Source organism: Tamandua tetradactyla, chromosome 1 (genome assembly GCF_023851605.1).
Source record: "Tamandua tetradactyla isolate mTamTet1 chromosome 1, mTamTet1.pri, whole genome shotgun sequence".
Classification (NCBI taxonomy): Eukaryota; Metazoa; Chordata; class Mammalia; order Pilosa; family Myrmecophagidae; genus Tamandua; species Tamandua tetradactyla.
The window spans coordinates 56,441,845-56,467,840 of record NC_135327.1 but is presented as its reverse complement, the minus strand read 5'-3'; the positions used below and the strand labels follow the sequence as shown (position 1 = coordinate 56,467,840).

At 52.4% G+C, this 25,996-nt stretch overlaps 1 protein-coding gene and 1 long non-coding RNA gene across 2 annotated transcripts in view; one reads left to right on the top strand and one right to left on the bottom strand.

Annotated features, from left to right (window-relative positions):
- Positions 1-1,197: 1,197 nt before the first annotated feature.
- ADRA1D (adrenoceptor alpha 1D) lies at positions 1,198-20,237 on the bottom strand. The gene is made up of 2 exons (XM_077161417.1): positions 19,133-20,237; positions 1,198-2,610 (listed from the first exon to the last, which is right to left on the bottom strand). Exons 1-2 carry the CDS (start codon positions 20,235-20,237, stop codon positions 2,033-2,035), a joined length of 1,683 nt encoding a protein of 560 aa, XP_077017532.1. The 3' UTR covers positions 1,198-2,032.
- LOC143684449 (uncharacterized) overlaps positions 20,215-25,996 on the top strand; it is a 70,257-nt gene continuing 64,475 nt past the window's right edge. The window contains exon 1 of the long non-coding RNA XR_013176036.1: positions 20,215-20,287. This is a non-coding gene — a long non-coding RNA (uncharacterized LOC143684449). The remainder of the gene's footprint in view (positions 20,288-25,996) is intronic.

Here is a 25,996-nt window from a genome sequence, read left to right as displayed (position 1 = left end):
AGTACAGGGCTTCACTGATGGTTAGAACTAGATCCCTGGATACCCCCCTCTGGGGACTCTGGAGTCAATCGCCACCTCCTGAAGGCCAGTATCTGGTATGAGGGTATAGGAAGGGGACATCTGGGTCCAGGAGACAGAAGGGCTGAAGGCCTGAGTATTGGACATGTGTTGCTGAATGGTCACCATGCCTAGAGCAGGTCCTGCCTGGCAGGCACCAGCTCCTCGTGCTTCCTCCATCACTGGGTTGCCCAGGGCAGGGAGGTTCTCCCTAAAACCTGCCTGAGGAAGCCACTGTCCCCACCCTGCTCTCTTTCTTTCAGTGTTACCCTTCTAGTGGGTGAAAATGCACAGGCATGTGAGGGCAATACTCACCCTGCTCAGAGACCCTCCAAACCTGTCCAGATGCCACTGTTCAAGACTGGGATGTGCCCTATGGCTCCCATCTGTGTAAACGACAGTGAGAGCTGTCCCTTAATATCCCCAGCCTAGTGGGGGCCACTGTGCTTCAAAGTGAGGCCCGCTTTGGGGTGAGTGACATATTCCCAGTACCTGCCTTAACCTGTCTTTCCTAATTTTGGGGGTGATGCCAGGCCTAAAAGTTGAGAATCTGCTGTAGATCTACAGTGTAGAATGTCTCCTCCCAAGTTCAGATACTGGTTGTCTTTTTAACCTTGTGAAATTGGGGTCGGAGGCCTGAAATTATGATGGCCTTTCAAAAAGACTTCAACCACTCTACCCCCTACTCCCAGTTTAGGATGTGAACTGTTGGCTCAAAATAGGTCCATCTTGGCCCCAGAAGCTGGCTTTTACGGTTTCAGAATCTCCACTCCAGACACCCCAGGCTGGTAGGATGTGATTGATATTATCCAGCCCAAGTCCAAATTGCCTGTAATTCCTTGGGAATATAAGTGTTGGGCATTTTACTCAAAGCTAGCAAGTGCGGTTTCTGGTGGGCTTGTATACCTCATCATGTAAAGTAATGTTTCACCCATTTAACTGATGGCCATCTACCTCACTGAGGCCCTCAGAGCATCACAGATACATCTGAGGAGACTGATAAACAGAAAACTCATGCTTATGAATGCTACTTGTTTTCTAAGACTAATCAAGTGAATTTTAAAAGCCAGTGAAACCTCAATCCTTTGATCATGCTAAAAGCCCAAAGGATAGCAGCCATCAGTTAAATAGACCATTGAGTTGAAACTTTTAGTATTGGAAAGAATTTAGAAAAAAATGTAGTTCTTTATGGGTTATAGGCTTTTTGCCTATAATTTGCACAGTTTGGACAAAATATAAGTACTCTTACCAATAAATATGTCTCAAAATGACAAATAATGCTCTCCCCATTTGGCAGCTCTGGATCCCAGCAAGAAGTGACAGGTACAGGCAAAATGAGCTATGTACAGAGTGTAAACAGTAAGGCCCTGGAGGGGAAGAATTGAGGGGCAGGGCCAGGTGATGGCATGTGCATGGCGGGGCCTGGATGGGAGGAGTGGGCCTAGGGGTAAACACGCCAGGCTTCTATGATGGCCACCCAATCTGCCACCAAAGCTTGTGGGTGGAGGTGGCAAGTCCACATGGTGTCTCCAGTTGGCAGTAAGAGGGCAATTGTGTCCAGCCATGAGCCCTGACTCTTCCTCTAGGAGTGCAGTGGGGGCAGACAGGTAGAGGCCTTTTCTCCCAAGAGAAGGGGCAAGTCCGCCTAGCTGCACTTAAATCTGTCTACCCGAAATTCAGGGCATGGTGGGTGAGGCTGCTTCTCCAACAAGGATTGGGAACAAATGGCCCCATGGAGCCCACAGCCCCTCCACGTCCAATTACCCTAAGGGTCCGGCTCGGAAAATCAGTGTCCATGAGCTCGACTCATAACTTTTCACCTTACAAGGTCCCCAGCCTAAGCCCCGCCCCAGTTCCTTGGGTTTGGCCCAGAGCAGCCGCCCTGTCCAGTTTCTGGGTCCCTCCCACCTCCTTTACCCCTCTCCCCGCCCCCAGCATACGCCCCCGCCTTGCTGGGGAGCCGGGGGCGCTGTCTTTAAATATCAGTCTCCCGGAGGTTGCTGTAGTCGGCCAAGTCGTAGGCCTGGCAGGGGGCGCCCTCAGCCACGTCATGCGGGACGCCAAGAGATACGGCCTCCACCTCGGCGCGCAGGGCGCCCGCGGCCTCTGCGCGTTGCGCGCCCCCGGTGCGGATTTTGTGCGACAGGCTGGAGACCTTGGCCCGCAGCTGGGTGGTGGGTCTCCGCAAGGACCCGAGCAGCTTCCACTCTCGGAAGGCGGAGGGCGGCTTTCGACGGCCCGCGCCCAGAGCTTGCGCCTCGGGCGTGCCCGGGAGGCCGGGGTCCGGGGGCGCGGTGAGGGCCAGTGAGGCCCCGGGGGGCGCGGCGCCCGGGCCGCCGGTCGAGCCCCGCCAGTGGTGGCCGTAGACGCGCCAGAGGGGACGGCGGCGCCGGCGACGACGGCACTGGCAGCGCAGGAGGCGGAGAAAGGCGCGCTTGAACTCGCGACTGGAGCAGGGGTAGATGAGGGGGTTCACGCAGCTGTTAAAGTAGCCAAGCCAGAAGATCACCTTGAAGACGCTCTCCGAGGGCTTCAGCTGCGGGAACAGGGAGCCTGATGGGAAGTAAGAGAAGGACGCTGGTTAGATGCGCTGGGAAGGGAAGGGCGCCTCTGCCCGCAGCTCTCAGCGGGCTTCCACTGATCTGCCCTAAAACGGTCCCTGCTATAGTTCAGGTGGCTATGAACTCAGATGGGGAAACAATAATCTTCACCTGAAACGGAGCATTTCCTTCAGTGACGGGTGTAGGCAACAAAAGGAACAGAATTAGGCAAAAACATGAGAAATTGCTGTTTTTGTAGGTCAAAACTGATTCAATATTGGCAATTTCATATTGCTCAACCTAACACTAGCTGTTCGCCAGATATTTTCCTATCACATTTCAGTTGTTGCAGATATTCTGTAATATTGTTTATGCGTCTCACCATTTGGAAATGACAGACATTAGAATTCACCGCTAGATCTTGTTATATAACGCCTTAATGAAGAAGAGCATTTATTACTAAACCATGAATTTCATTTTAAAATACACTGACAACTTTTTAAATAAAATTGGTTTCAAGTGCAATCCTTTGTATTTCATTTTATGCATCTGAAAGCATGATGCTGAGATGGGATCCCCAGGCTTCCCCAAATGCCTGAGGAGTCCACATTACAAAAGGGTCGATTGACTTAAATGTTTGCCAAGCTCACCCCACGTCAGGCACTGTGCTGGCTCACACATATGAACATGTCCCCTGCTTCCCAGGGAGCAACAGGAATAAAATATCATGGAAACAGAGGTGGAAGGGATGGTGTGTGCATGTGGGTGGGGGGCTTGAGCTCAGCGACAGCTTTTGGGAGTCTCAGAGGATGGGCAGAGGGCAAGAGGAGAACCAGTTTGGGGCCTGGACATATCCTTCAGAGAACCCAGAGAACTTCATTTGAGCAGCTGGTGAAGGGCCTTTAAAGGCTGGGGAGTTCAGTGTCTATTCTGCGGGTAGTGAGGCACCATGGAGATTTAAGCAAGCAAGAAACAGGGCCCAGGATTAAGCTTCAATAAACACAGCCATGGGCTGCTGGGATGCAGGATGATGGGGCTGTCCAAGTGGAAGTGGGCAGGGAAGCTTCTGATGGCTCTGAAGGAGAAGAGTACCTGGCAGGTGGGAGTGGGAGCTGAGCTGTGCCAAGAAGACCTTCCACAAATATCCCCCCTGGCACCTTCACCACAGCCTGGAAGGAGGCCATGTCTCCAAAAGGCACCTGACAAAACACAAGGGCATGATCCAGGAGGCAGAGGCTACATTCTCATCCCCACTCATCCATGGCAGTAGAAGGGGCAGGAGGTAGGAGTGTCCCTTCCCAGCATGAGATGGCAGGTCCCCACAGGGCAGAGCAGGTCGGGGTGGGGGTCCTTGACCAATCATGGGGACCTGCTCTCTCTTCCCATTGCCCCCAAAGGAATAAGGGCATGGTCTCTGCTGGGGGTGGGGCAGAAGCACCAATCCCTCTTCTTTAACCTGGGGATGCTTGTACAACACCCATCCTTCATCACCCAGAGAGGGTTCTGGGAGCTAAGAGACAGCATAAAAGAGGAGGTGCTCATGAGGGACAGGCTTCTCAAACCTTGGCCATGCAGGCCTCAGCAAGTGAGCTGGCCATCTAAGCCCTGCTTTTGCCTTCTCTGCTAAATAGGACCAATGATATTTCTCTGGAAGGGGTTTTGTGAAGATTTATACATTTAAGAGTCCAGCACTTAGCAGGCTCTTAACAAACACTAGTTTCTATTCACTGGGCCCCTCTTCCCTCCATTTCTGTGGCCATCGAGAGAGGAGACCTCAGCCCTGGGAAGGGACCCAGTTTCTAGCTGGAGAGAAGCCAGAAACAGGAGCTGAGACCTGGTGGGTTTGGGGGCGGCTGAGTTGAGGAGATGACTTTCACTGGGACCGGGGCTGGGCTGAGCACTGGACTCAGCCTTTAGGAAGGCAGCCTTCAAGAGCAGCATCCCTCAACTGCTGCAAAGTAAGAATGCTGAAAATAACTTTCTGACTCAGGCTGCAATTCTCTTATATTTAGACTAGGATGACAAATCAGTGGACTATGCTTTCAGCGCTGAGCCCAACGTTGGTCAGAGGACACTGGGTGATCAGCATGTTTTCATTTGGACTGATGGCAATGTGGCCTACTATAGAATGGCCTGAGTCTTGCTGTAAACACTAATGCTCTAATTTATGCTCAGCCAATGTGTGTGGGAGCCAGCTGTGAGCTGGGGATTCCTTACACACAGGGGAAGCGGGATTCAAACTATCTTTTAGCTCCAAGATTTTCCCACTGGGTCCTGCTATGGTTCTGTCTTGCTTTGGGCTCTCCCAGAAGCAGACCCCGATATGAAGATTCAAATGTACGTTGGTAATCTGGGAGGTAAATGAAACACCAGTAGTGGAGCGGGAAAAGTGACAGGGAAGAGAAGGAAGCCAATAATAAAAGGTGCATTAACAAGTTGGTTGTCACTGTGGGCAACTGACACTTAGTCTCATTGGGGAATTCTGAGTAAAGGTGACATATATGCCCCTCAGAGTTACTCTAGCAGTGGGGTGAGGGAGGTGGGACACTCACCCCTATTTCTATCAGTCACGGGTGGGGCTGCTCTCTCAAGTGTTAATTCGGCACTCCTCCTGCCTGCTGCTGGGAGGGCAATGTGGAGTTTGGTGGGCAGAGAAAGCCCATGAGCAAAGAGATGCCAACAGGTGTTCAGGTGAAAGTTGATCCATGTGCACCGAAGGGGTGGAAGTAGAGGAGGTGGGCAGGGAACTGACAGTATCTGCCACAACTTTGTTTTATTTGCTCTCTGCTTACTGCATGCAGACATCTTGCTTGGAAAATGCAGATGTCTGTGCCCTGGGCTTGAACGAGCCCCAACAGGAAGCAGCTACCAAGAGACTGCCTCTATTTCCCTCACAGAAGACAGGCCTGAATCTCACACCCACCTCTGCCCAGAGTGCCCTAGCCCACCACTGCTGCCTCCCTGCATCCTGCCCTCTTCTGCACCCAGTTTTGCCTTCAACATTATCTCATCGACTCACAGGGCCTTTGGGGACCAGAGAGATTGAGGGCATTCCCCCCACATTGCATGCCATGAATGTGGGAGTCCCTGGGGATGGGCACCTGGCTCCTGGCCCTAATGCCTGCAAAGGCTACACCATGGGGGCACCAATGGACAAAATCTTTTTCAGATACTCCTACCCTTCTCCCCCTCCAGCCACTCTGAGTGATGGCTACTTGGGTTGACCAGTTCCCTTGCCTGTCTTGCTTTCTCATCCCTCCATAGTTGTTCGTAACATGCTTTTGCCAACCCATGAATCCCATCTACAGCAAAATCTCATTGGGTAGATGAAGCCTCTGGGCTAAGGCCACTCTCCCTCAGTGTCTGGGCAGTCTCCTTCTCTGCCTCCCTCAACACTCCCCACATTACCCACAGCCTTCTGTACAGGGCTACAGTCCAGCTGTGCTAACTCAACAACTGCCCTTGAAAACAGAGGCCTCCATGGGATATCTTCCCTCAGCCTCTCACCTCTCCATCCAGACACCCAGCATTACCCCCTTTCTCTTCTTTCTCTTGTGGCTCCAGCTGCTGTCTGCAGTCTTACTTTAATCTCTAGCCATGTAGCCACATGAACTTCTCTTTGCCCTCTGGACACAGCATTTCCCCAGTCCTGCCTCTGGGATTTTGTTCCTAATCTTTCTCATCCTGGAATGCCCTTCCTCTTTCTTGAGGGGTAAGAGTGGACTCATTCTCTAACTACCAGCTCCAGTGGCACCTCCTCATGGAAGTCTTTCTTACACCACCCTCCCCCAACCCAGCAGAGTTATCCCCCAGCACGTCTCACTCATTTACAAGTGCCAAGAACACCATAAGTAACTAGATTTCCTTTCTATCTAGCCCACAAATGCTAAGATGCCTATACCATGCTTGGCACATAGCAGGTGCTCAATAAACTCCTGACTACGCTCTTTTCATCACACCCTGCAAACCATCCATCACTAGCTCCTAAGGCTTTTTTTGGGGGGGCATTCTTTACCTTATTTCTTTAATAAAATTTTTTTTAAACATAACAACATACAAACACAACATTCTTATCATATGATCATTCCATTCTTGGTATATAATAAAAAACTCACAATATCATCACCATGATCCTTTTTTTTTTTTTTTACATGGGCAGGCACAGGGAATCAAACCCGGGTCCTTGTGCATGGCAGGTAAGCATTCTTACCGGCTGAGCCACCGTAGCCCACCCTCACCATGATCATTTCTTAGAACATCTGCATCAATTCAGAAAAAGAAATAAAAAGAAAAAAGAAAAAAACTCATACATACCAAACCCTTTACCCCTCCCTCTCACTGACTGCTAATATTTCCATTTACCCAATACATTTTAGCCTGTTTCCCTTATTTTTTCCTATACCCCTTATGACTCCCTTTCGTTGATCACTAGCATTTCAATCCACTAAATTTCTTTTAACATTTGCTCCCCCCATTATTTACTTATTTTTAATAGAGCCCCCTCCATTCTGCACCACCTCCTTGTTACCACCCTGGTCCGAGCTCCGTCATCATCCACCCGGATCCCTTCTGGTGCCCTTGCTTCCCCTTAGCCTGGATTCTCCACAGCACTGGGTGGGGGGTGGGGGGCAGAGGGATCCTTTTAAAACATAAACCTGAGCGTTCCATTTCTCTGCATAAAACCTGCTGTCCATTCCTGACTGCAACTTCTTGTCCCCTTGGGTCTCTATGTCCTTCCGCTTCCTCACTAGATTTCTCCTGTCATCTCCCTTCTCTGCCTAGCTGTGCTCTCAATCTTCCCACATCCACAACTTTCTGGACTTTGGTTGGATTCATCCAGCCAGAGCCTAACTCTGGAGCAATTCAAACACTCCCTGAGCACGCTTAGGGACTCCAGCCTCAGTCCTGTTTTATGGGTTTGACCATCTAACTGTCTGCCCTCAGCAGCTCTCTCTCTTTTCCTCCACTAGCTCCTTTAAACATTTATCTCTCCCTACCAGCTTTGTGATCCAGCCCTCCTCATGCTCCACAGTTACTGATCTCGCCTCCTATTTCACTAAGAAAAAGGAGATCAAAGACTGAGCTCATTTTCCTTTCACTTCCTCTGCTCCAGATCAGCAATCTTCCTCACCTTTCTTCCTTCAACACTGAGGCTCCTTTTAATGTCTCTCTGTCCTTCCTGGTTACACTCACTGTCTCCCTTTCCCACCTGCTTCTCATTCTTCCTTCCACTGTGGTCTGCTTTGCTCTGCACACCCTCACCCCCACCCACCCCCGCTGACCCGCTAGCATCCATCCTCCCCCCGCCGCCCAGGTCTTCCAGGATGCGTTCTCTTGGCTTCCTGCTACACCTCAATTTCCTTTGCTAGCTCTTCCGCATGCAGCACTACCTGAGTTTAGTCTTATAATCTTCTGGTCATTTCATCCAGTCTCATGGTTTTCAGTACTATCTCTAGGCTGCCAAGGTCTTTCTATCTCCAGCTCAGACCATGCTCCTGAATTCCAGACTTGTAGATCTAGTTGTCTCCTACATGTCTCCATTTGGGTGTCTACTGACATCTCACACTTACCCTGCCCTCAGGAAGGTCACATTTCATAAGGGAAGACAAACAATAACCATTATACATACGGAGAATGTAAACGGAGTGGATAGTAAAACATGCTAAGGACAAAGAGTAAAGTGGGGGAAGAAGACAGAGGGGTGTGTATGTGTGTATGTAGTTGGGCCTGGTGGTAAATAAGGTGGCCAGGGAGGGCTTTTTGAGGCTGAATGAAGTGAGTGGGGGAACCATGTGGACGTCTGGGGGAAGAGCATTCCAGGCAGAGGGCACAGAATGTGCAAAGGCCCTCAGGTGACCTGGTATGTTTCGGGAACGATACAAGGCTAGGGTGCATAGAACAGAGTGATGGGAGGGCAGAGTGGAAGGAGATGAGCTTAGAACTACACCCCCACCCAAGACCCCAACATCCCCTGCCGTGATGAATTTGGCAGCCTGCTCACTGGTCTCCTGCTTGTTACCTTGCCCCTGCAGTTTACTCTCAACCCAGCTACCTGAATTCCTTAATAACATAAACTGGTCATATCACTCCTTTCCTTAAAATCCTCCAACGGCTTCCCTCTCCCTCAGAATAAGAGCCTAAGCCCTACGAGGCTCAACATGTTCCCTACACTCTGACATCCTCTTCTTCTCATTTCCCCTGCTCACTCTGTCCCAGCCACACTGCCTTCCCCATAACATCTTGCACACTTCCACCTCGGGGCCTCTGTACTTGCCTTCCCCCAGAGAGATGGAATGCTCTTCCCCCAGAGAGCCATGAGGTCAGCTGACTTCCTACTTAAAATGGCAATATTCTCCCCACATCCCCCTCAACTGGCTCTATTTTTCTCCATGGCACTTATCCCCTTCTACTGTAGTATCTGAGTCATTATTTATTTTGTTCATCATGTATCTCTCAGCCAGAGAATTCCATGGGACAGGGCACATGTCTGTTTTGCTTGGTGCTGCCTTCCCATCGCCCAGAAGACGTCATGAGCACATTGAGGGTGCTCAGCTGCTGCTGAGTTTGCTGAGTAAGTCCCTCTTTCCTATCCTGCATGTCTAACCTGCTACCGTGACCAGTGCATCTGGCTTTCTTTCTAGCCAGTTCTGCATTCATCCTGTTCCCAGAAGCCTTTGCTTGGCTTCTCATCTCACTCTGTTTAGATGGCTTGTGGCCGGTCCCAGTGGCTTCCTCTCCACTCTATATACAGATGCTGTGAGGCTTTTCCTAAAAAACTGGGTCCTGTCCCTCCCCCTGAGAACCATCAGTGGCTTCCAGGGGCTCTGGAGCATAAGCTGAAACTTCTTCCTGCTGTCTTCTAAGACCCAGGGTTACCTCCCACCAAAGCTCAGCCTCACCCAAACCCAAGCAGCCTCCCCTTGTGGGCTGGACACCCTCTCCTTTGTGCTCAGCTCCTAGCTCCCAGGGAGCCTTCTCTGCCCCCACTGGCTCTGGCATCCTCCCCCACCAAACCAGGGCTAGGCACCCCCCAGCAAACCAGAGCTTTAATAAGGGCTCTTGGTTGCTCCCTTCTCCTAAGACTTGTCCTTGGCCACTGGCAGCTGCCAAAAGTGGGGAGATGACACATGCCCCCAAGGGCATTGATGTGGGGACAGAAAAGGCCACCCCCTAGCCCCAAGATGGCACAATTCTGTGGTGCCATCTTTGCTCAAGAGCTCCCCGTGGGGTCAGCGAAAAGCCAGGCTGTGTCTGAGACCACATCCTTGGTTTAGCTACCCCCATCCTGCTCCCCTCACTTGCCCATGGGTTTCTTCTGAGACATGGCCTCAATAAGCCATGTGTCTAAGAACACCCTCTCAGGTTCTGTGCCCCAACCTCAGTCCGGAGATGAGCCCCTGGCTGCCATCGCAACTCTTCTCCTGCTTCCAGGAAAGGAGGGGCCCAATATGCACAGGTGTGCCTACTTATTTCCATTCCACAGGTGGTGGGAGAGGGGTGCGGTGAGGTGGGCGGCTGCATTTACCTGCCTCTGAGGACACATGATAAGGCTTCAGGTAGAAGAATACTACACACAGCCCATCTGCTTCTTCCTCTGTACCTTGTCCTTTCCTACATGAGTCTCTGTCAGCCTTGCTTGGCTCTTCTTACTTGCCTCCTTCCAGTTCTTACACGGAGCCCCTCTGTCAGAAGTCCAGCCTGACGTCCAGAGGGGCCTAGTGGCCACTGGTCAAAGAGGCATAGCTTCTCCTGTATCCTCAGGGCCAGCCTGGCCCACACATTGTTGGGTAAACTGAGGCAGCCGGTGAGGTTGGGCCTGGGCTACCACAGGTCAGTCCAGTCCCCTTAGGCTAGGTCCAGGAGGAGCTGGTAAGGCAGGGAAGGAGCATGGCTGGGGCTGAGCAAACTCCAAGCCTGGCTGAGGACAGCTGGTTCTGAAGCCAAGCAGTGGACTTGGTGATTAATGGCATCTTCTGGCATCACTAGGAGGGAACTTGTTCTTGGCAGCCGGCCAGGATTCACAGCCAGCCTCACTCATAACCTGCAGCCTACCATGAAATGTCAGGTTGCACCCCAGCCTCTCCCCTTCCCACCCTCTCTATCACTAGAAACTTTCATATCCACAGTAAGCCATTTCCTCTGGCCAGGAAGAGATAGAGGGGTTAAAAATACCATGTCCTCTGAGGTATTCAGGCCTCCTTGCGCCAGCCGGGCTAGGAGATAAGGAATTCCTAGCCCTAGACTCTCCTTTCTCCCAGTCTCTCTCTGCCTTTCAGTGGCTCTAGCCCTGGAGGAGAGCAGCTCCTTCCCCAAGAGAGGCTGGGACCTCTGCCCCCAGCATACCTCTTTGCTATATTATAAAGCATAGCCAGACAAGCCTCTCTAATAAGGGGATACTTGAGCTGTGGGGAGTGAACCATGTATCTAACTGAGGAAAGAGAGAATTCCAGGCAGAGGGAAGAGCTTGTGCAAAGGCCCTGCAGCAGCTGGGTGCCTCGAGAGACAGCCAGGGTATGACAATGTTTAGGAGGGGGAGGGGAAGAGTGGTAAGAGATAAGGCCATCTGGAAATAGAAACAACCAGGGAAGGTGATCAAGGAGGCTGTTGATCAGTTGGGGCCTGAATGGGGGCCAGGTCTCAGACTGATTGTGAGGACATGGAGGGGTGAATTGAGGGCATCACTGGGCCAATTGTGCCAAGCCACGTCTCTTGAATTCCCTGCATTGCCAATTTTCCATGGTAAGAAGTAATTGTTGGCTTCCTCGGGTTCAAGTTGGATGAGGACTAGGTCAGAATTCCTTCTGTGCAAATTTGCCCCCAAACTTGCCTGAGGACCCATGAGTGCCTGGGGGCTGGGCTGGGCCTGAACATTAGAGGGTACATGTGGGGCCTGCCATTGGGGAGGGGATGGGAAGATGGGTGGACAGCCTGTCCTGCATCCTCTTGTTTCCTCTAGGCCCACACTGTGTTCCACCTATTTCCTTCCAATTCTTTTTCCTTCTCTTTTCTCTTCTCTCTTTTTCTACCTTTCCTCTCTCTCTCTCCTTCCTCTGTCTTCTTTGTTATCACTTCTTAACTCACTTATTTCCTAATCTGTGGCCTTGAATGTCCACACCCCATGTTCTGAATGACCAAGGCTGCAGTCCCTGCCAAATGGCCGCTGGCTCAGCCAATCTGTAGCATCACCCAGGCCCAAGGCTCTGGGTCCTGGGGCCACAGTGGCAGAGGCTCGTGGGTCAAAGGAGAGCTGCGCTGATGTGATGGGAAGAGAAGGTCCTCGGGTGGTGGTCACTGTCTGGGAGTCCCAGAAGAGTGGCCCTGGCTCCCAGGGACCAGCACCCCGCTTCTCCTGGGTGACCACCCACAAAGCGATGGCAGGTAAATCCTCCAGCATTCCACAGAACACCTCTTTAGTGTGCACAGAACTCCTGAGCTGGGGGGTGGGCAGGGCTCAGGATGAGCCAGAGATGGGTCATGGGCTCCCCTTGTGGGTGGGCTCAGAAGCTCTTGGGGTCTTCCCGGGTCTGTGTGGTGCTCAGGCCAGGAGGGAAGGGGACAACTCCCTGGCAATGCTCAGGACCCCCTTGTGACTAGGATTCGGGGCAGGTGGGAGCGTGAGACTCAGCTGGGGATGTGTATGGAGGCTGAGGGGTTTGGTGAGATTTCAAACTTAAAACAGGCTGCTGACTGACTCTTAACTCTTGCCCCAGCCTGACCTCTGACCCAGGCAAGAAGTAAGAAGGATTTTGGCACTAGAGTGCTTGTCTTCCAATCCTGGCTCCACCACTCACAGACTGGAAGACTCTGGGCAAGTTACTCAACCTCTCTGAGCCTTGGTTTTCTCAGAGGTAAAATGGGGCTGCTAATATTATCTATACAGCTGTTGGGGGTTAAAATGATCAGAACAGTGTCTGGCACACAGGATACATGATTGTTAATTAATTAATTGGTTAATCAAGTGGGGCAGTGGAGCAGAAAGAAGGAAACAGACTGAAGAGATGTTGGGAGGCCAGACCTGCTGGCTGGGGGGCAGGGGGGTAGGGGGCAGGGCGTTCCGGTTTGGACCACAGAGGACAGAGATACCACGTGTCCAGATGGGGAGGGCAGGGGCAGCAGCAGGCCTGGGGAGGGGGGGGGAAGATGAGTGTAGGAGGGGAAGCCAGCGTGTGTGGGGTGCGGGAATCAGAGCGGCCGGTGGGGCCCCTGGGCAGCTGGGGTGTGGATCTGGGGGAAGAGAGGCCTCATAGGAAGGCGGAGAAGCAGCAGCCAGGGGAGGAGGAAGGAGAGAGAGATCACAGAACACAGAGGTGAGAAGAGAAGGGGCAAAATGACACACAGAGGGGTGGGGTGAAAAAAGGCTACAAAGGGGCCCCGAATGGGAGAATCTGGGGGTCACTGGCGACTGTGGCAAAGGCAGACCCAGGGACACGAGTGACCTCAGTTGGTGGGGCACGGGTGCCGCACCTCCCATACTGGGGCTGCCGTGCAAGGGGCAGAGGCAGGAGGGTGTCCTGATCAGAACAGTCTTTTAAGAGGAAGAAAGGAAGGCAGGAATATTCTGGCATGTAGGTGAAAGGGAGGAGAGATCACCCTGGGAAGCCAGGAAAGGGGGAGAGGTTAAGGGAGAGCAATTTTGAAGAAAAGCTCTGGCCACATTTGGTTGCTGAGGGTAGACTGGGGAGAGGTGGAAGATATCGGAGGGCTGAGCAGGAACCCAGAGACAGTCCTCCAGGAAGGAAAGAGAACCTGCAGGATTCTGGGGATACCCTGAGGGCAGCCCAGAGGCAGAGGCCTGATCAGGGAAAAGTGTTCAATTTTTCTTTAGCACGTGCTCAGCTATATATTGGCTCGCACTGGCTTGTGAGTGCTGACTGTTACATTTTCAGGAATGGTGGGAGCCCACTGATGCCTCTTTGAAATGGCCACGGTGGGAATATTCATGCCATGGAAATGGACAGAGGCTAAAAATCAGTGCCCTCTCCCCTGCACACCGCTGCCTACCCCCTGCAGGAACAGCTGGGTTCAGGGCTGGGAGCTTACAGAAGCAGGTAGGGGCCAGGGAGTTCAAGATGGCAAGAGCAGGTGAATGGGGGACCATGGAACTAGCTGGCCAGGAAAGGGGGGCCTGACAGACTGGACCTGGAATCAGCCGTTTGTCTAAAGAACCTCATCTCCTTTAGAGGAAAACAATAATTTAGAGACCTCAGACTGGGCTCTCAGTTGGTCACTGATTCAGTGGACAGAGCTGAGAAATACATTTTATCTTATTTTTGTAAAGGAAAAATGTATCACTGATAGGGTGGACTTGTCTTAGGGCACAGCCCCTCCTTCCTGGGGACTGTCCCAAACATCTGATGACATTATGATCACTCACCTTGTTCATTAGAGACCCGAGAATCCAAGTCCCAAGCTTTCTCCCCCACTCCCCTCCCAGGATGATGCCACTGCTCTGATGCCGGCCAAACTGACAACATGCTCCCCAGAGTACAGTGACCCCCCTGTTCCGCTCCTTCCTAGACCATGTGCCACCTCCATCTATCTCCCCCAAATCCTCACTGAATCTCTGCCATCTGCATGCAGCTCCTCCTCCTGTTCTCTTTCCCTGCCCCACTACTTTTTCTAAAGTACAAACTGAGCCGGGAACACCTCATTAGATCAGAAAGCAGGAAGCACTCTAGACTCCGGGCTGTGCCAGAGGTCTCAGGAGCCAACTTGAAAGAGTGGGCGCTCAGTGGCCAAAGATGGGGGACAGTGAGCTCCAAACACAGTGATGTCTATATGGGTCGGAACAACAAGAATGTCTCAAAATCCTATCTTTATCATGATACTAAAATGCTCCCCACCCCCACTGGCCACCTTTGGAAAGAATGCTGGGGAACTGACTCTGACAAACAAAAGGGGAACATCAAGCATCCCGTCTGACTTTCCTGTACAGATTCTATTCTAAGGAACAAACAGCTAGGGGCACATTCTTTTTAGAATTCCAGTGAATGAATGCAGAAGGAATGACAGAATTAGAATACCATCATCTTAAGCCCAAATGTAATAAAGGGACCAGGCCAAGGTCAAGAGCTGCTAGAAATCCTGAGATGAAAGATGATGGGGCACAATGGAAGGAGCAGGCTGACAGTAGGAAAGTCTGATCAATCTTAGCACTGCTAAAGAGAAGGATTCTTCCCAGACACCAAACGTGAATCTGATCAAGCCAGCTTCCAGGAAATACAGGGAACAGAGGCACTTGCTAACTAACATTTGGGGATGCAAACTCCAGGCTGTGGGTCACTCCTTGGGAAAAACAATCTTATTTCTCTATCAAATAAACTGAAAAGGAAAAGGCAGGAGGGGGGATTTATCAAATTAAAGAAACCCAGGAAGTCAATACAACAAACATTTGCTTTTTTTGGATGCTCCCTCAAACAAAGTAAAAGTCAGAATAGCATCTGAACAGATAATTGATGATACTAAACAATTTTTTTATGTGTTATAATGGAACGTGGTTACATTTAAAACCACATTCTAAAACCACTCTTCTAAAAATACATATTGAAGAATTTACAGATGAAATGGGATTTACTTCAAAACAATCCACAGTGATGAAAAAGTGGATGTCTTGGGTTGACAATTGTTGAACTGGGTCATGGGTACATGCAAGTTCATTGTAGTGTTCTCTCCACTCATTTGTGTATTTGAAACATGCCCTGATTTAAAAAATGAGAAAAAACAAAGACTAGCTTACTGCTTATTCAGAGTCATCACTCAACAGATGTTAGCTATGATTAAAAAAACAAGGTCACGTAAACAGCGGCCACTCTCAGCCCATCACCACTGGGGATGGTGGGCTCTCACAGAGGGCTGTGCTTTACCACCAAGGGGTGCAGAGCACATGCAGAGTGTTGAAGAGCATGGGGTGGGACACTTCTCTACATCTGGGTGTGCTGGAGAGGCACATGGTAGTGCAGGGCACAGACTGACAACAGGGGAGAGGTTCAGGCATGGCTCATGGCTGGCTGGGAGTGGGGCACTGGGGTACTGGTTGGACTGTGTGGGATTTCCAACCTCAGCCTCCAGCCAGCTCAGTCACATTGAGGTGGGCTGGGGTGGTGCCCATGGGCTCTGAGCCCCTGAGGCTGCTTCACACCACCTCATTCAATGGCAACTTGCTGTGGCCCAAGGAAACAGCTGGTAGTGAAGGCCAGGCATGGTGGGTGGTTCTGCCTGTGGCCGCAAGAAATGGCAGGGGGGAAGTACTGGTGTGTGTGTGTGTGTGTGTGTGTGTGTGTGTGTGTGTGTGTGTGTGTGTGTGTAGATCTTAGGGACAAGTCCACCTCTGGGCATGGCTGAGGGGATGGGGTGGGGCACATGGCAGGTCAAAGCCAGACCCTGTGTGGCACTGCTGCCAGCAAAACACCAAGGGGACATGTGGCCTCTGGAGACGCCTGGGGTTGAGAAGTCTCTTCTGCAAATGGGTGCATGCATGGGATCAGTTCTCTCCAAACTTCTTGTCCTGGGCTCACCCACAGGGTGGGTGACCTGGGTTTCTATACCAAATGACTGGCCAGAACACACTTAGGGCACACACTTGCACTAAGTGTCCCCGGGGCAGAAGGCTTTCATAGGTGCATTTCCAGCTGGCCCAGCCCTCCAACGATGCAGCCCCTCCCTGCACATGCCGCCTTTCTTAGGCTCCTCCATCAAAATCTGCAAGGAGCAAGGTCTCAGCACTGTCCCTCCCCTATACCTGCTGTGAGTCTGGGCTCCTCTGGCACCCAGGTTAAGGATCCCTGTGAGGGGAATATGTTCACACTGTTTCTGTGATGGCGCATGACACTCAAAGCTGTGCCAGCCTGCTGGGGTGAGGGTGGAGGATGTCACAGGCAGGGTGGCCTAGAGCTCCTCCTCCACTTATCATCTCAACTGCTCTGCTTTGGAGAGTGACAGGGAAGCCTGCAACTCCATCAGTCAACAGCTCTAAACCAGGGTGGTCTAGGGCAACCAGGAAGTGCCATCGGTCATTCCACTCATGAAGCAGATGGCTCAGCTGGGGGTCAGCCGGGGTGCCAGGCAAGTGGGTGCCCTTCCATGGGGCTCTCTAGTACCACAGAGCAGAGGCTGCTCTCTCCAGCCCTGCCAGCATCAGCCACAGGGGTGGGCTTGTGATGTCCAAAGCTGGCATCAAGGTCACTCTGCCAGCCTCAGGGGACAGATGCCCTGTGGGTGCTCCAAGACACCCTTCAAGCTCAGGGCTCCAGTCTCTACCAGCTGGTGACTTGGGTCCCCCGAGGCCCCTATGGTTCAGGACACCCCCACATTTCAGGATACCCCATCTGTGGTGCTATCTCTCTCTGCTGCTTCTCTGGCCTGACCCATTGCATTTTAGGCTTAAAGCAGTCACAGCCCACTGTGTTCAGGTCCCTCAGGGTCCCTGCATTCCTTTCTGAAGGCTCTCCATATCCTCTGTTCTGTTGGGTCTGCTCACCAGCTGTGGTCACTGTAGCAGCATAGGCACCCTGGGTCTGCTCAGACAATGCCTGTACAGCGGCCCCACTGGGCGCGTGCATGCCCACAGTCCGGGCCATTGCTGACACGCAATGGTCTTTCTTATCTTTGGTGCTCTTGGGCTCTCCAGGGAAGGAGGAAGGCATCCCCTGAGGAGCTGGTTTCCAAGCTGGTCATTTATTCCTCCCTCAGGCTGCACTGAGCACCCACTACAAAAGCAGCAGTTCACCCAGCTCTCACCGCATGCCACAGTCACACATAGTCCCTCATCAAGTTCTCACAACAGCCCTGCAGGTGGGCATGATCATCACTTTCACCATCCCAATTTTGTGGATGAGGAAACAGAAGTACAGAGAAGTTAAGCAGCTTGCTCAAAGTCACCCAGCTAGTAAGGGGTGGAGTTGGGATTCGACTGCAGGCTGTCTGACAGATGTAGTTATGACTAATGATCGAGTGAAGGAAAAGAACATTAGACTGCAAGGAAGAGAGAATGGAGGACAGACTGAGGGGTCTGAGAAGGCCTCGGAGGGACATTTAAACTGAGCCCTAAAGGGTGGGGAGTTAGCCTGGAGAAGAGCTGGGAGGGCAGCCCAGACAGAAGGAACAGCATGTGCAAAAGCCTGGAGACAGGAACTGGCTTGGCGTGGGCAGAGGTAGGGGCATGCAGTGAGGAAGGGTGAGGGCCGCCACACCACCAGGGTAGAAAGGAGATGTCTGCTCACTCACTCAGTGACCACCTGCCTCAGGATGAAATGCCTGTGGTCCCAGAGTAAATTTCCACAGTTCTCCACTTTGGTCTGGATGATTAATTTGCGGGTCACCCTCTCCTAGGCCATGGCAGAGTTGGGATTTTGTTCTCAGGGCTTGGGAAGGCAATGAGGAGTTTTGGTAGGGGAGGGGTGCAGTCTGATTTATAATGCACCAAGGCCGCTCTGGCTGCAGGTGGAGGGGGCCTGCAGGCAGCAGGAGGGAGCCCACCGTCTCCTTCCAGATTCAGTTGCACAGTGCGAGGGAACGAAGCTGGGGAAACGCAGAGGAGGCCCTGATCTGCATCCGCCAAGGTTGCATTCATGGGCGACGTGACTCAGGACAAATGTGTCCCTAGGGATACTGTTCCCCCTTCTCCTCCCTGTGCTGGCCCAGACCCCAGACTTCGGAGAGGGACCTCAAGGGGTGGGAGGGAGCCCCTGGGAAAAACTGCCCAGCTCCCAGGGCTGCAGGGCAGCTTGTGGAAGAAACAGGAAAGTTCCCCAAGAAGAATACAAAGACTTGGCAAATGTAAGAAAGGGCAATGAACAATATTAACTTTCCAGATGACACTTGTCCCATCCCCCTCCTTCTCACCTCCACCTCCAAGAGAGCATTTGAGAAATGAGAACCAAGGGCAGTCACAGACCCACCTGGGGAAGGTAGCAGAGTGGGAGGCAGCTTCCAAATACAATGAGTGCTGGGGGAGGGCTTGGTGTCCACGAATGAATGAATACACGAATGAACATATGTCCCCCCAACCCCTCCCTGCACCCACCTCCCGGGAACTGGTATTTATATCTGGGCTGAGCGGGGACAGGAGGGCTATGTAGGTCAGTACATACAAGCTGACCACACACTAAGGGGCGGATGCCCGCATAGATTTCCACAGATTCTTTATATTTAGAGGGGTTGGGAGCATAAAACAAGGCCTGGGGAGGGGACAGCAGGGAAGAGGAAGGACCGGAGAGTCAGAGGCCTGTGAAACAAAACTCACAGGGGGGGGGGGTGGGGGGTGGGGGGTGGGAACACGGTGGCTCAGCAGGCAGAGGTCTCGCCTGCCATGCCGGAGCCCCGGGTTCAATTCCCAGTTCCTGCCGGTGCCAAAAAAATTTAAAAAAGAAGGGCCTCTCACCCTTCCCCACGCACTGGCCCCGGCACACCTACCTCTTAAGAGACCAGGGACATAATTATGTCAACTTTCTGGTTAAGGTGGACAGTCAAGGGTCCCTCGAGTGAGGGAGAGAACGGGCAGCGTCGCGGGCTCGGGAGGGAGGGTAAAGGTCACTCACCGAGCGGCAGGACGAAGAAGAAAGGGAACCAGCACAGCACGAACACGCCCACGACAATAGCCAGCGTCTTGGCCGCCTTCTTCTCGCGGGAGAACTTGAGCAGGCGCACCGAGAGCGAGCTCCGGAAGTTGTGGCCCTTGGCGCTGCGGGCCGCGTGCGCCCCGTGGGTGGTGGGCCCCGCGCCGCGACAGTGGATGCGCAGCACCACGTCCGAGGCCTTGCCGCGCTCGCGCTTGACGCCCGCCTCCAGGCTGCGCGTGGTGCTGCGCGCCACCACATACACGCGGCAGTACATGACGACGATGATGGCCATGGGCAGGTAGAAGGAGCACACGGAGGAGAAGACGGCGTAGCCCGCCTCCTCGGTGATGCCGCAGAAGCGCTCATCGGGGGGCACCGGCTCCTTCCAGCCCAGCAGCGGACCCACCGACACGACGAGGGCCACGGCCCAGAGCAGCGCCAAGATGGCGGCGGCCTTGCGCTCTGTCATGATAGCTGGGTACTTGAGCGAGTGGCGCACTCCCACGTAGCGGTCCACGGAGATGGTGCAGAGACTGAGGATGGAGGCCGTGCAGCACAGCACGTCCACGGCGGCCCACACGTCGCAGAAGGCGCGGCCGAAGGCCCAAAAACCCAGGACCTCCATGGTGGCCGAGAAGGGCAGGACCGTGGTGCTTAGGAGCAGGTCAGCCACGGCCAGGTTGACGATGAAGTAGTTGGTGACTGTCTGCAGATGGCGGTTGCAGGCTACCGAGAGGATGACGAGCAGGTTGCCCGCCACGGCCGTGAGAATGAAGGCGGCCAGAAAGACGCCCACACCCACGCCCTCCGCGCTTACGACCAGCCCCCCGACGGCCGCCGTGCTGTTCACGTCGCCGCTCGCGCCCCCCGGCTCCCCGGCGGAGCTGCTGTTGTCCTCGCCGCTGGCCGCGACCACCACGCTGCCACCGCCCCCAGACGCCCCCGGCACGCCGCCCACTGCCGGGCCCTCGGACCCTGCCGAGCCGCCCGCGCCACCCCCGCCGCCGCTCGCGCTGGCGGCCCCGGCGCTGCTGTCCGGGCGGGGTCCCTCGAAACTGACGCTCAGGAGCTCGCGGAAAGTCATCTCAACGCGCGGCCGTCGGGGACCTGGCTGGGAGGCAGCACGGGCGACAGGTAGGAAGGGGGGCACCGGGCATAGTCGCGGGGCTCGGGTTGCAGTCCCGCGCGCGGCTCCAGTCGGCGCTCTGCCCAAGTGCGGATGACCCGAGCGGGCGCCCGCGGCTTTCCGGGACCCGCCGCGGAAGCGGAGCGAGAAGTCGGGGCGGGCGACGCGCGCCGTCCGGGAGTGTGTCGGGGCGAGCGGGCAGAGCGGCGGCTCCGCGGCGGGGCTGTGCGGGCGGCGGCCACTGCGGCTCTCCACTCGGCGCGGGGGGCGGGACGGAGGAGGGGCAGCGCCGGGAGGGAGGAGGGGGCGGCCGGCGCCGAGGAATCGAGCGCCAGGCTCCCCGGGAGAAGCGGCAGAGCGCGCGGGGCGAGCCGGGGTCCGGGGGTCCTGTGGGCGGTGGGAAAGCAGTGGGGTCGGCGCTGGCGAGCGCTCTGGCCCCACAGCTGTCTCTTCGGTTTCGCGGGCGCTGCCCACGCCTTCCCGGGGCCCCCTCCCCCTCTTCTCTCGGTTGTGTTCCCCTCCCTCTCCCCGGCTCTCGGTCACTCGTTGGTGCCCTTGGGCGCGTGGAGCCGAGAAGGCGCAACTCGCGGTCTCTAGCCTCCCAGCTCCCGCCGCCAGAGAGCAGCAAGCGCCCGGGCTCTGCGGACTGCGGACCGGATCGCGCAGTGCCGCGGCCGGGCGCCTCTCAGGACTGCTGTTCTGGGTCTGCGGCACCTTTTCTTCTCAGGCCACAGGCCAAAGGAGGGTCCCAAATTTCTCGATCCTCTGCGATGGCGCTGAGGAGAGCCCTGGAAAGGGGGACAGGCGCCTGTGCTGCGCCGAGGCTCAGGTGATAGTCGCGGAAACCAGACTTTGCCCGTGACACATGGGTCTACAAATACCAACTTCTGCACTCGGCATCAGATGTCGCAACAAAACTTCCCACTGCTGCACCAAAATAGGATGGTTAAGCGGGAGGGGACAGACGGTCGGGATCCAAGTCCAGCCTCGCCCCATTTTAGCTCTGTGACCTCTCTATGGCGCAGGTCCTCAACTGTAAAGTGAGGGTAAGAGTAAGTGCGGGTGTTGTGATGGTTAAATGAGTTTAATGTGATGAGCCTGGGAGAGCTGGACTTGGCACGGCAGGATTTGAACAGGGAGAACAGAGGGCAGAGAGAGGGTGGAGCTGGTGTGAACTGGAAACACGGGTGGAGGGAGGGATGGTTGAGCCCCTGGCTGACTAACAGGGCAGGGCTGGGAGAGGTGGAAAGAGAGCATTCACTTAACCAACCCAGCAGTAGGTACGCAGCTGCTGTCATCTGGCTGGCCCCATGCTGAATGTCCTGGGTGGCAGGGGATGGAGGAACTGCAGGGATGATGACGCCATCGTCTGTTTACGGGACGAGGGAAGCTCCAGCCATGTCACGCAGAGGTGTCTGGGAGGGGGCAGAGAATTCATGGCTGGGTGCCCACTGGCTGTGAAAGATATTAGATGAGAATCCTAGATGAGAAGGTGCTTGGGAGAGAAAAGCAGAAAATGAGAGGAGTGTGGAGAGAAGAGTAACCTCAGGAAGGCAAGACTGTTAATAGTTTTGGCAGAAGCAGCTCTTCTAAGGCCATCAGCTCCCCATTCAGACTTCTGTCTTTTACCTACTTGGGTCTTTTGAAACTGACCATGACAAGTTGAAATGAAAGCAGCATAGTTTCTGAGTAGTAGCTGGCAGCTGATCAAAAGCAAAACCTTGGGTTTGGGCTTCCTTTCTGAAGGGAGGGACATAAGGCACTGAGAAGGGAGGCCGAGGAGCTCCTCTTATGGGTGTGTTGGCTGGTAGGCTCTGTGTCCATGACACTGTGGGGCAGGGAAAGACTTGCTGTGGTCCTTCTGATTCTGGGCTTGGTTAGTTTCAATGAAGATTAGTAATAGGAGCTATGTAGTTAGGCTCAGGCTGGGGCTGAGGTGGTGGTGGTGATGGTGGGGTTACTTGACAGGTGTCATGTAGAGATCTGTGCCTGATTCTGGTCTAGAGAGCCAGCAGGAGGCTGGCTGGAGGTGTCCTTGCCAGCCAGGTAGGGAGTTGTGGGATAGGATACCTGGAAGAAGATGGGGCAGCCTCCCTCATCTCAGGTCTTGACCGTAACCGGAAGGTAGGCTCTAGAGCTATAGGGGAAGAAACATGGAGATTGGTGAAAGGGCTTCCCTGTGCAGGTATATAGGAAGCTCAAATTAGGAACGAGTTGGGAGCATGTACTGCTTGCAGGGCCAATGAAAGAAGTAGCCGTCTTTCTCTGAAAGGAGGTCTCCACAGTGGAGAGCTGGAATAAAGCTGGATTCCACCCCAAGCATACCACACACACCCACATTCTGGCTTAGATATCTCATGGGCACCTCAAATTAAACATGTTCTAGTTAAACTCGCCATTTCTGACATCCAGATGCTTTTTTGCCTTTTGAATATGGCACCACTGCGGCAGTTACTGCTGATAGAAACCTGGACTTGACTCTCTGCTTCACTCTCCACCCCAGATCTAGCCAGTTTCCAAGTTGTGTTCATTATTTTTGCCTAACTGCCTTTGTGAATCCATCCTCTTCTCTCCATAGTTTCTACCTCAGGCCAGGCCTTGATTATTCCTTACTCAGACTCTAATAATGCCTCCTCCCAATCTGTTGCAATGTGGATCTTCCTAAATATGTGCATCCAGCATAAATCCCAGGGTCTAGGAACTCAGACCCCTAGGAACATCCCACTAAATTTCAATCTGGAGTCCACCCCCCTCTAAGCATCGTTAGGGGCTTCCTGGAGGAAGTGGTTGTCAGGGAGCATTTAAATGCCATTTGGTCAATAAATATTTTCCATTCTTTAACATTCCTTATCATTTTACTCTTTAAAACATATTTCATTAATGGCTCACCAATGCTTTGAGTTAAGGTCATATGCACTCGGTCTTGTAGGACTGGACTCTTTTCTATTTCTTTTACTTTTTTTTTTTGGTGTGTGTGTGTGTGTGTGTCAAATTAATTTGTTTGGGAGGTAACCCTAGAAAGCACAATGAGATGGTGTTTCCTTAATAGAGATGCTGCTTTGAGACTGGGTCACATAAGACCCTGGAATTTATTTGGGTTATAAGTGAATGAACATGAGTCAGAAGGTACTGAAAATGATTCTTGTATGAGATTTGTATTGCAGAATGTCCTACATGAACAGAACCTTGTCCAGAGGAATGTCCTTTTCCACAATGGCTAGAGCCCTGTCTGGCTAAATGCCAGGGTCTAGGAACTCAGACCCTCAGGGACATCCCATTACATTTCAATCTGGAATCCATCTCCCTCTAAGCATTCTAAAGGGCTTCCTGGAGGAAGTGGATTTCTGGGAGAGTTTAAATGCCATTTGGTCAATAAATATCTTCCATTCTTTAACATTCCTTATCTTGACCTGCCCTGTGGAACTGGGGCCATCCTTTATAGAAATGTTGGAGGACTTTCTGAAACTGCCATCTGTGTGACCCAGTAATGCTCTCAGCTGAAGAATGGTTTTGGGCTTATTCCTGTAGTTAAAATATATTCAAAGATGGTAGAAGCAGAATGAGTGCAGACATCTCATCAACCACCCACTGAACTTTCCATTAGAGCCAAGCCCTTGGATGGCAGGATGTGACTTTAAAAGGGCAGCAATGAAATAATCAGCAGTTTTTGAAGGAATACTTACCTGCAAATCAAACATCCTGGTTCAGGCTCTGCACTTCCTCATGGTGATGTTTGGCAAATCTTTGGGTTCCAATTGTCTCCTTTATAAAACAGGGTAGAGGACATTGGGTTAGATCAGAGATTTTCCATTTTTTTTTCCTTTTTAAAGCAAAGGAACTCTTTCTTCAAATGAAACCTTTCCCAGAAGCCCAATGTATAAAAGTAGATATTGGTGGGGGTGCTCTGGCTGCCAGGGGCAAAACCCTGAGTCCTACCATCTGGGTCTCCTTTGCATGCTGTACTCTGGTCCCGAAGACACTCCCATGACATTGTGGGCTTCAGCAGCCTGGTGAGCGATTTGTTGGGCCAGTGAGCCCTGGAGACCCTTGGTTTCTTTGTGATTTAGAGGCGTGGCTTCCAGTTTAAGATGGAAGACTAAGTACCTGCATTTAACTTCTCTCCCTTATGAAACCCTGTAGTGGGCTGAATGGTGGCTCTGTGTCCTAATCCCTGGAACCCATATATGTTTATTTGCAAAAAAGGGTTCTTGCAGATGTGACTAACCTAAGGATCTGAGACAGGAAGATCATCCTGGATTATCTGGGTGGACCTAAAACCAATCACAAGTGTCCCTATAAGAGAGGCAGAGGGAGAACAGACACATGGAGGAGAGTGTGATGTGAAGACAGAGGCAGAGATTGGAGTTATGTGGCAACAAGCCAAGGAATGCCACAGACACCAGAAGCTGGAAGAAGCAAGGAACAGATTCTTCCCTAGAGCCTCTGAAGGGCACGTGGCCCTGCCAACACCTTGTCTTTGGACTTCTGGACTCCAGAACTGTGAGAGAAAACATTTCTATTGTTTTAAGCAATCAAATTTGTGGTCATTTGTTATAACAGCCACAGGAAACTAATACAGGTACCTTTAGAGTTGTAGTAAATAAATGAGTTCATCCTATAACTGAGAAGATAACTTCTTTGCTGACAAATCCTGGACTCCAGCCCTTGAAAAGAAGGCTTGAAAGAACCCTAGAAAAGGTCATTAGGGGATCGAGGAGGTCTGGACCTACCCTTCTCTGGTAAAGATGGTGCATAGTGGTTGGTTCTGTCAGAGTCAGGATGCTGAATGGGAGAGAGGGCTTGGCTTATGGAGAAGGCATTGCTGATAGACATTCTGTGTGCCAGGACAGTTGTACAACCCCAAGTTCCCTCCCATCCTACCAAGTCTGGACAACCTTTATTTATTTATTCAATTTATGTTAACTAAGGCCAGCTACATACCAGAAATGGTTTTGGACACTGGGGATATAATGCTTAATAAAGCAAAGTCCCTGTCTTTCTGGGCATTTACATTCAAATGGCAGGAAGTACTATGAAGAAGAATTAGGAGAGCTTTCTCACTGCTGCAGATAAAACTTTTCTCTGGATTTGATATTGGGGAGGCCAGATGTGGTTAACTGCTTTTCAAGGAGATTCTTTTTAGTGAAATCTTCAAAGAAAAGCTGGATTCAATGCAACTGTTTTTCGTTACCTCCATGCCCCAGAATAACAGTGGGGAGCTGAGTGTGAAACTTGAAAGGATACAAATTCACACATGTCTTTAGAAGACTTGGCTAAAACTGTCACTTCCTGGGATTAGTCCCTATAAAGAACTCGGAGACACATTCTATTTTTTAGCCTCAAACTGATCTCTAGCCTTGGACATAGCCTCTCTTTCAATCTCACTGTGGTCTGACTGTATCCTTGGCTACAGTCTGACCTATAACTGACGGACCTACAACCTAAGCCTACCCAGTCCCCCTAATTGTGCCATTCTTCCCCAATGTTTTAGTTGCATGGCTGCTAAAATAAATACCAGACAGTGTATTCGCTTAAACAATGGGACTTTATTGGCTCATGGCTTTGAGGCTAGAAGAAGTCTGAAATTGATGTATCATCAAGGCAGTAATTTTGCATTGAAGATCATGGCATTCCAGGGCTAGCTGCCAGTGTTCCTTGGTACTTGGCCTTTCTGTCACATAGTGACATTTTCTCCTTTCTCTTTTAGGTTTTGTTGA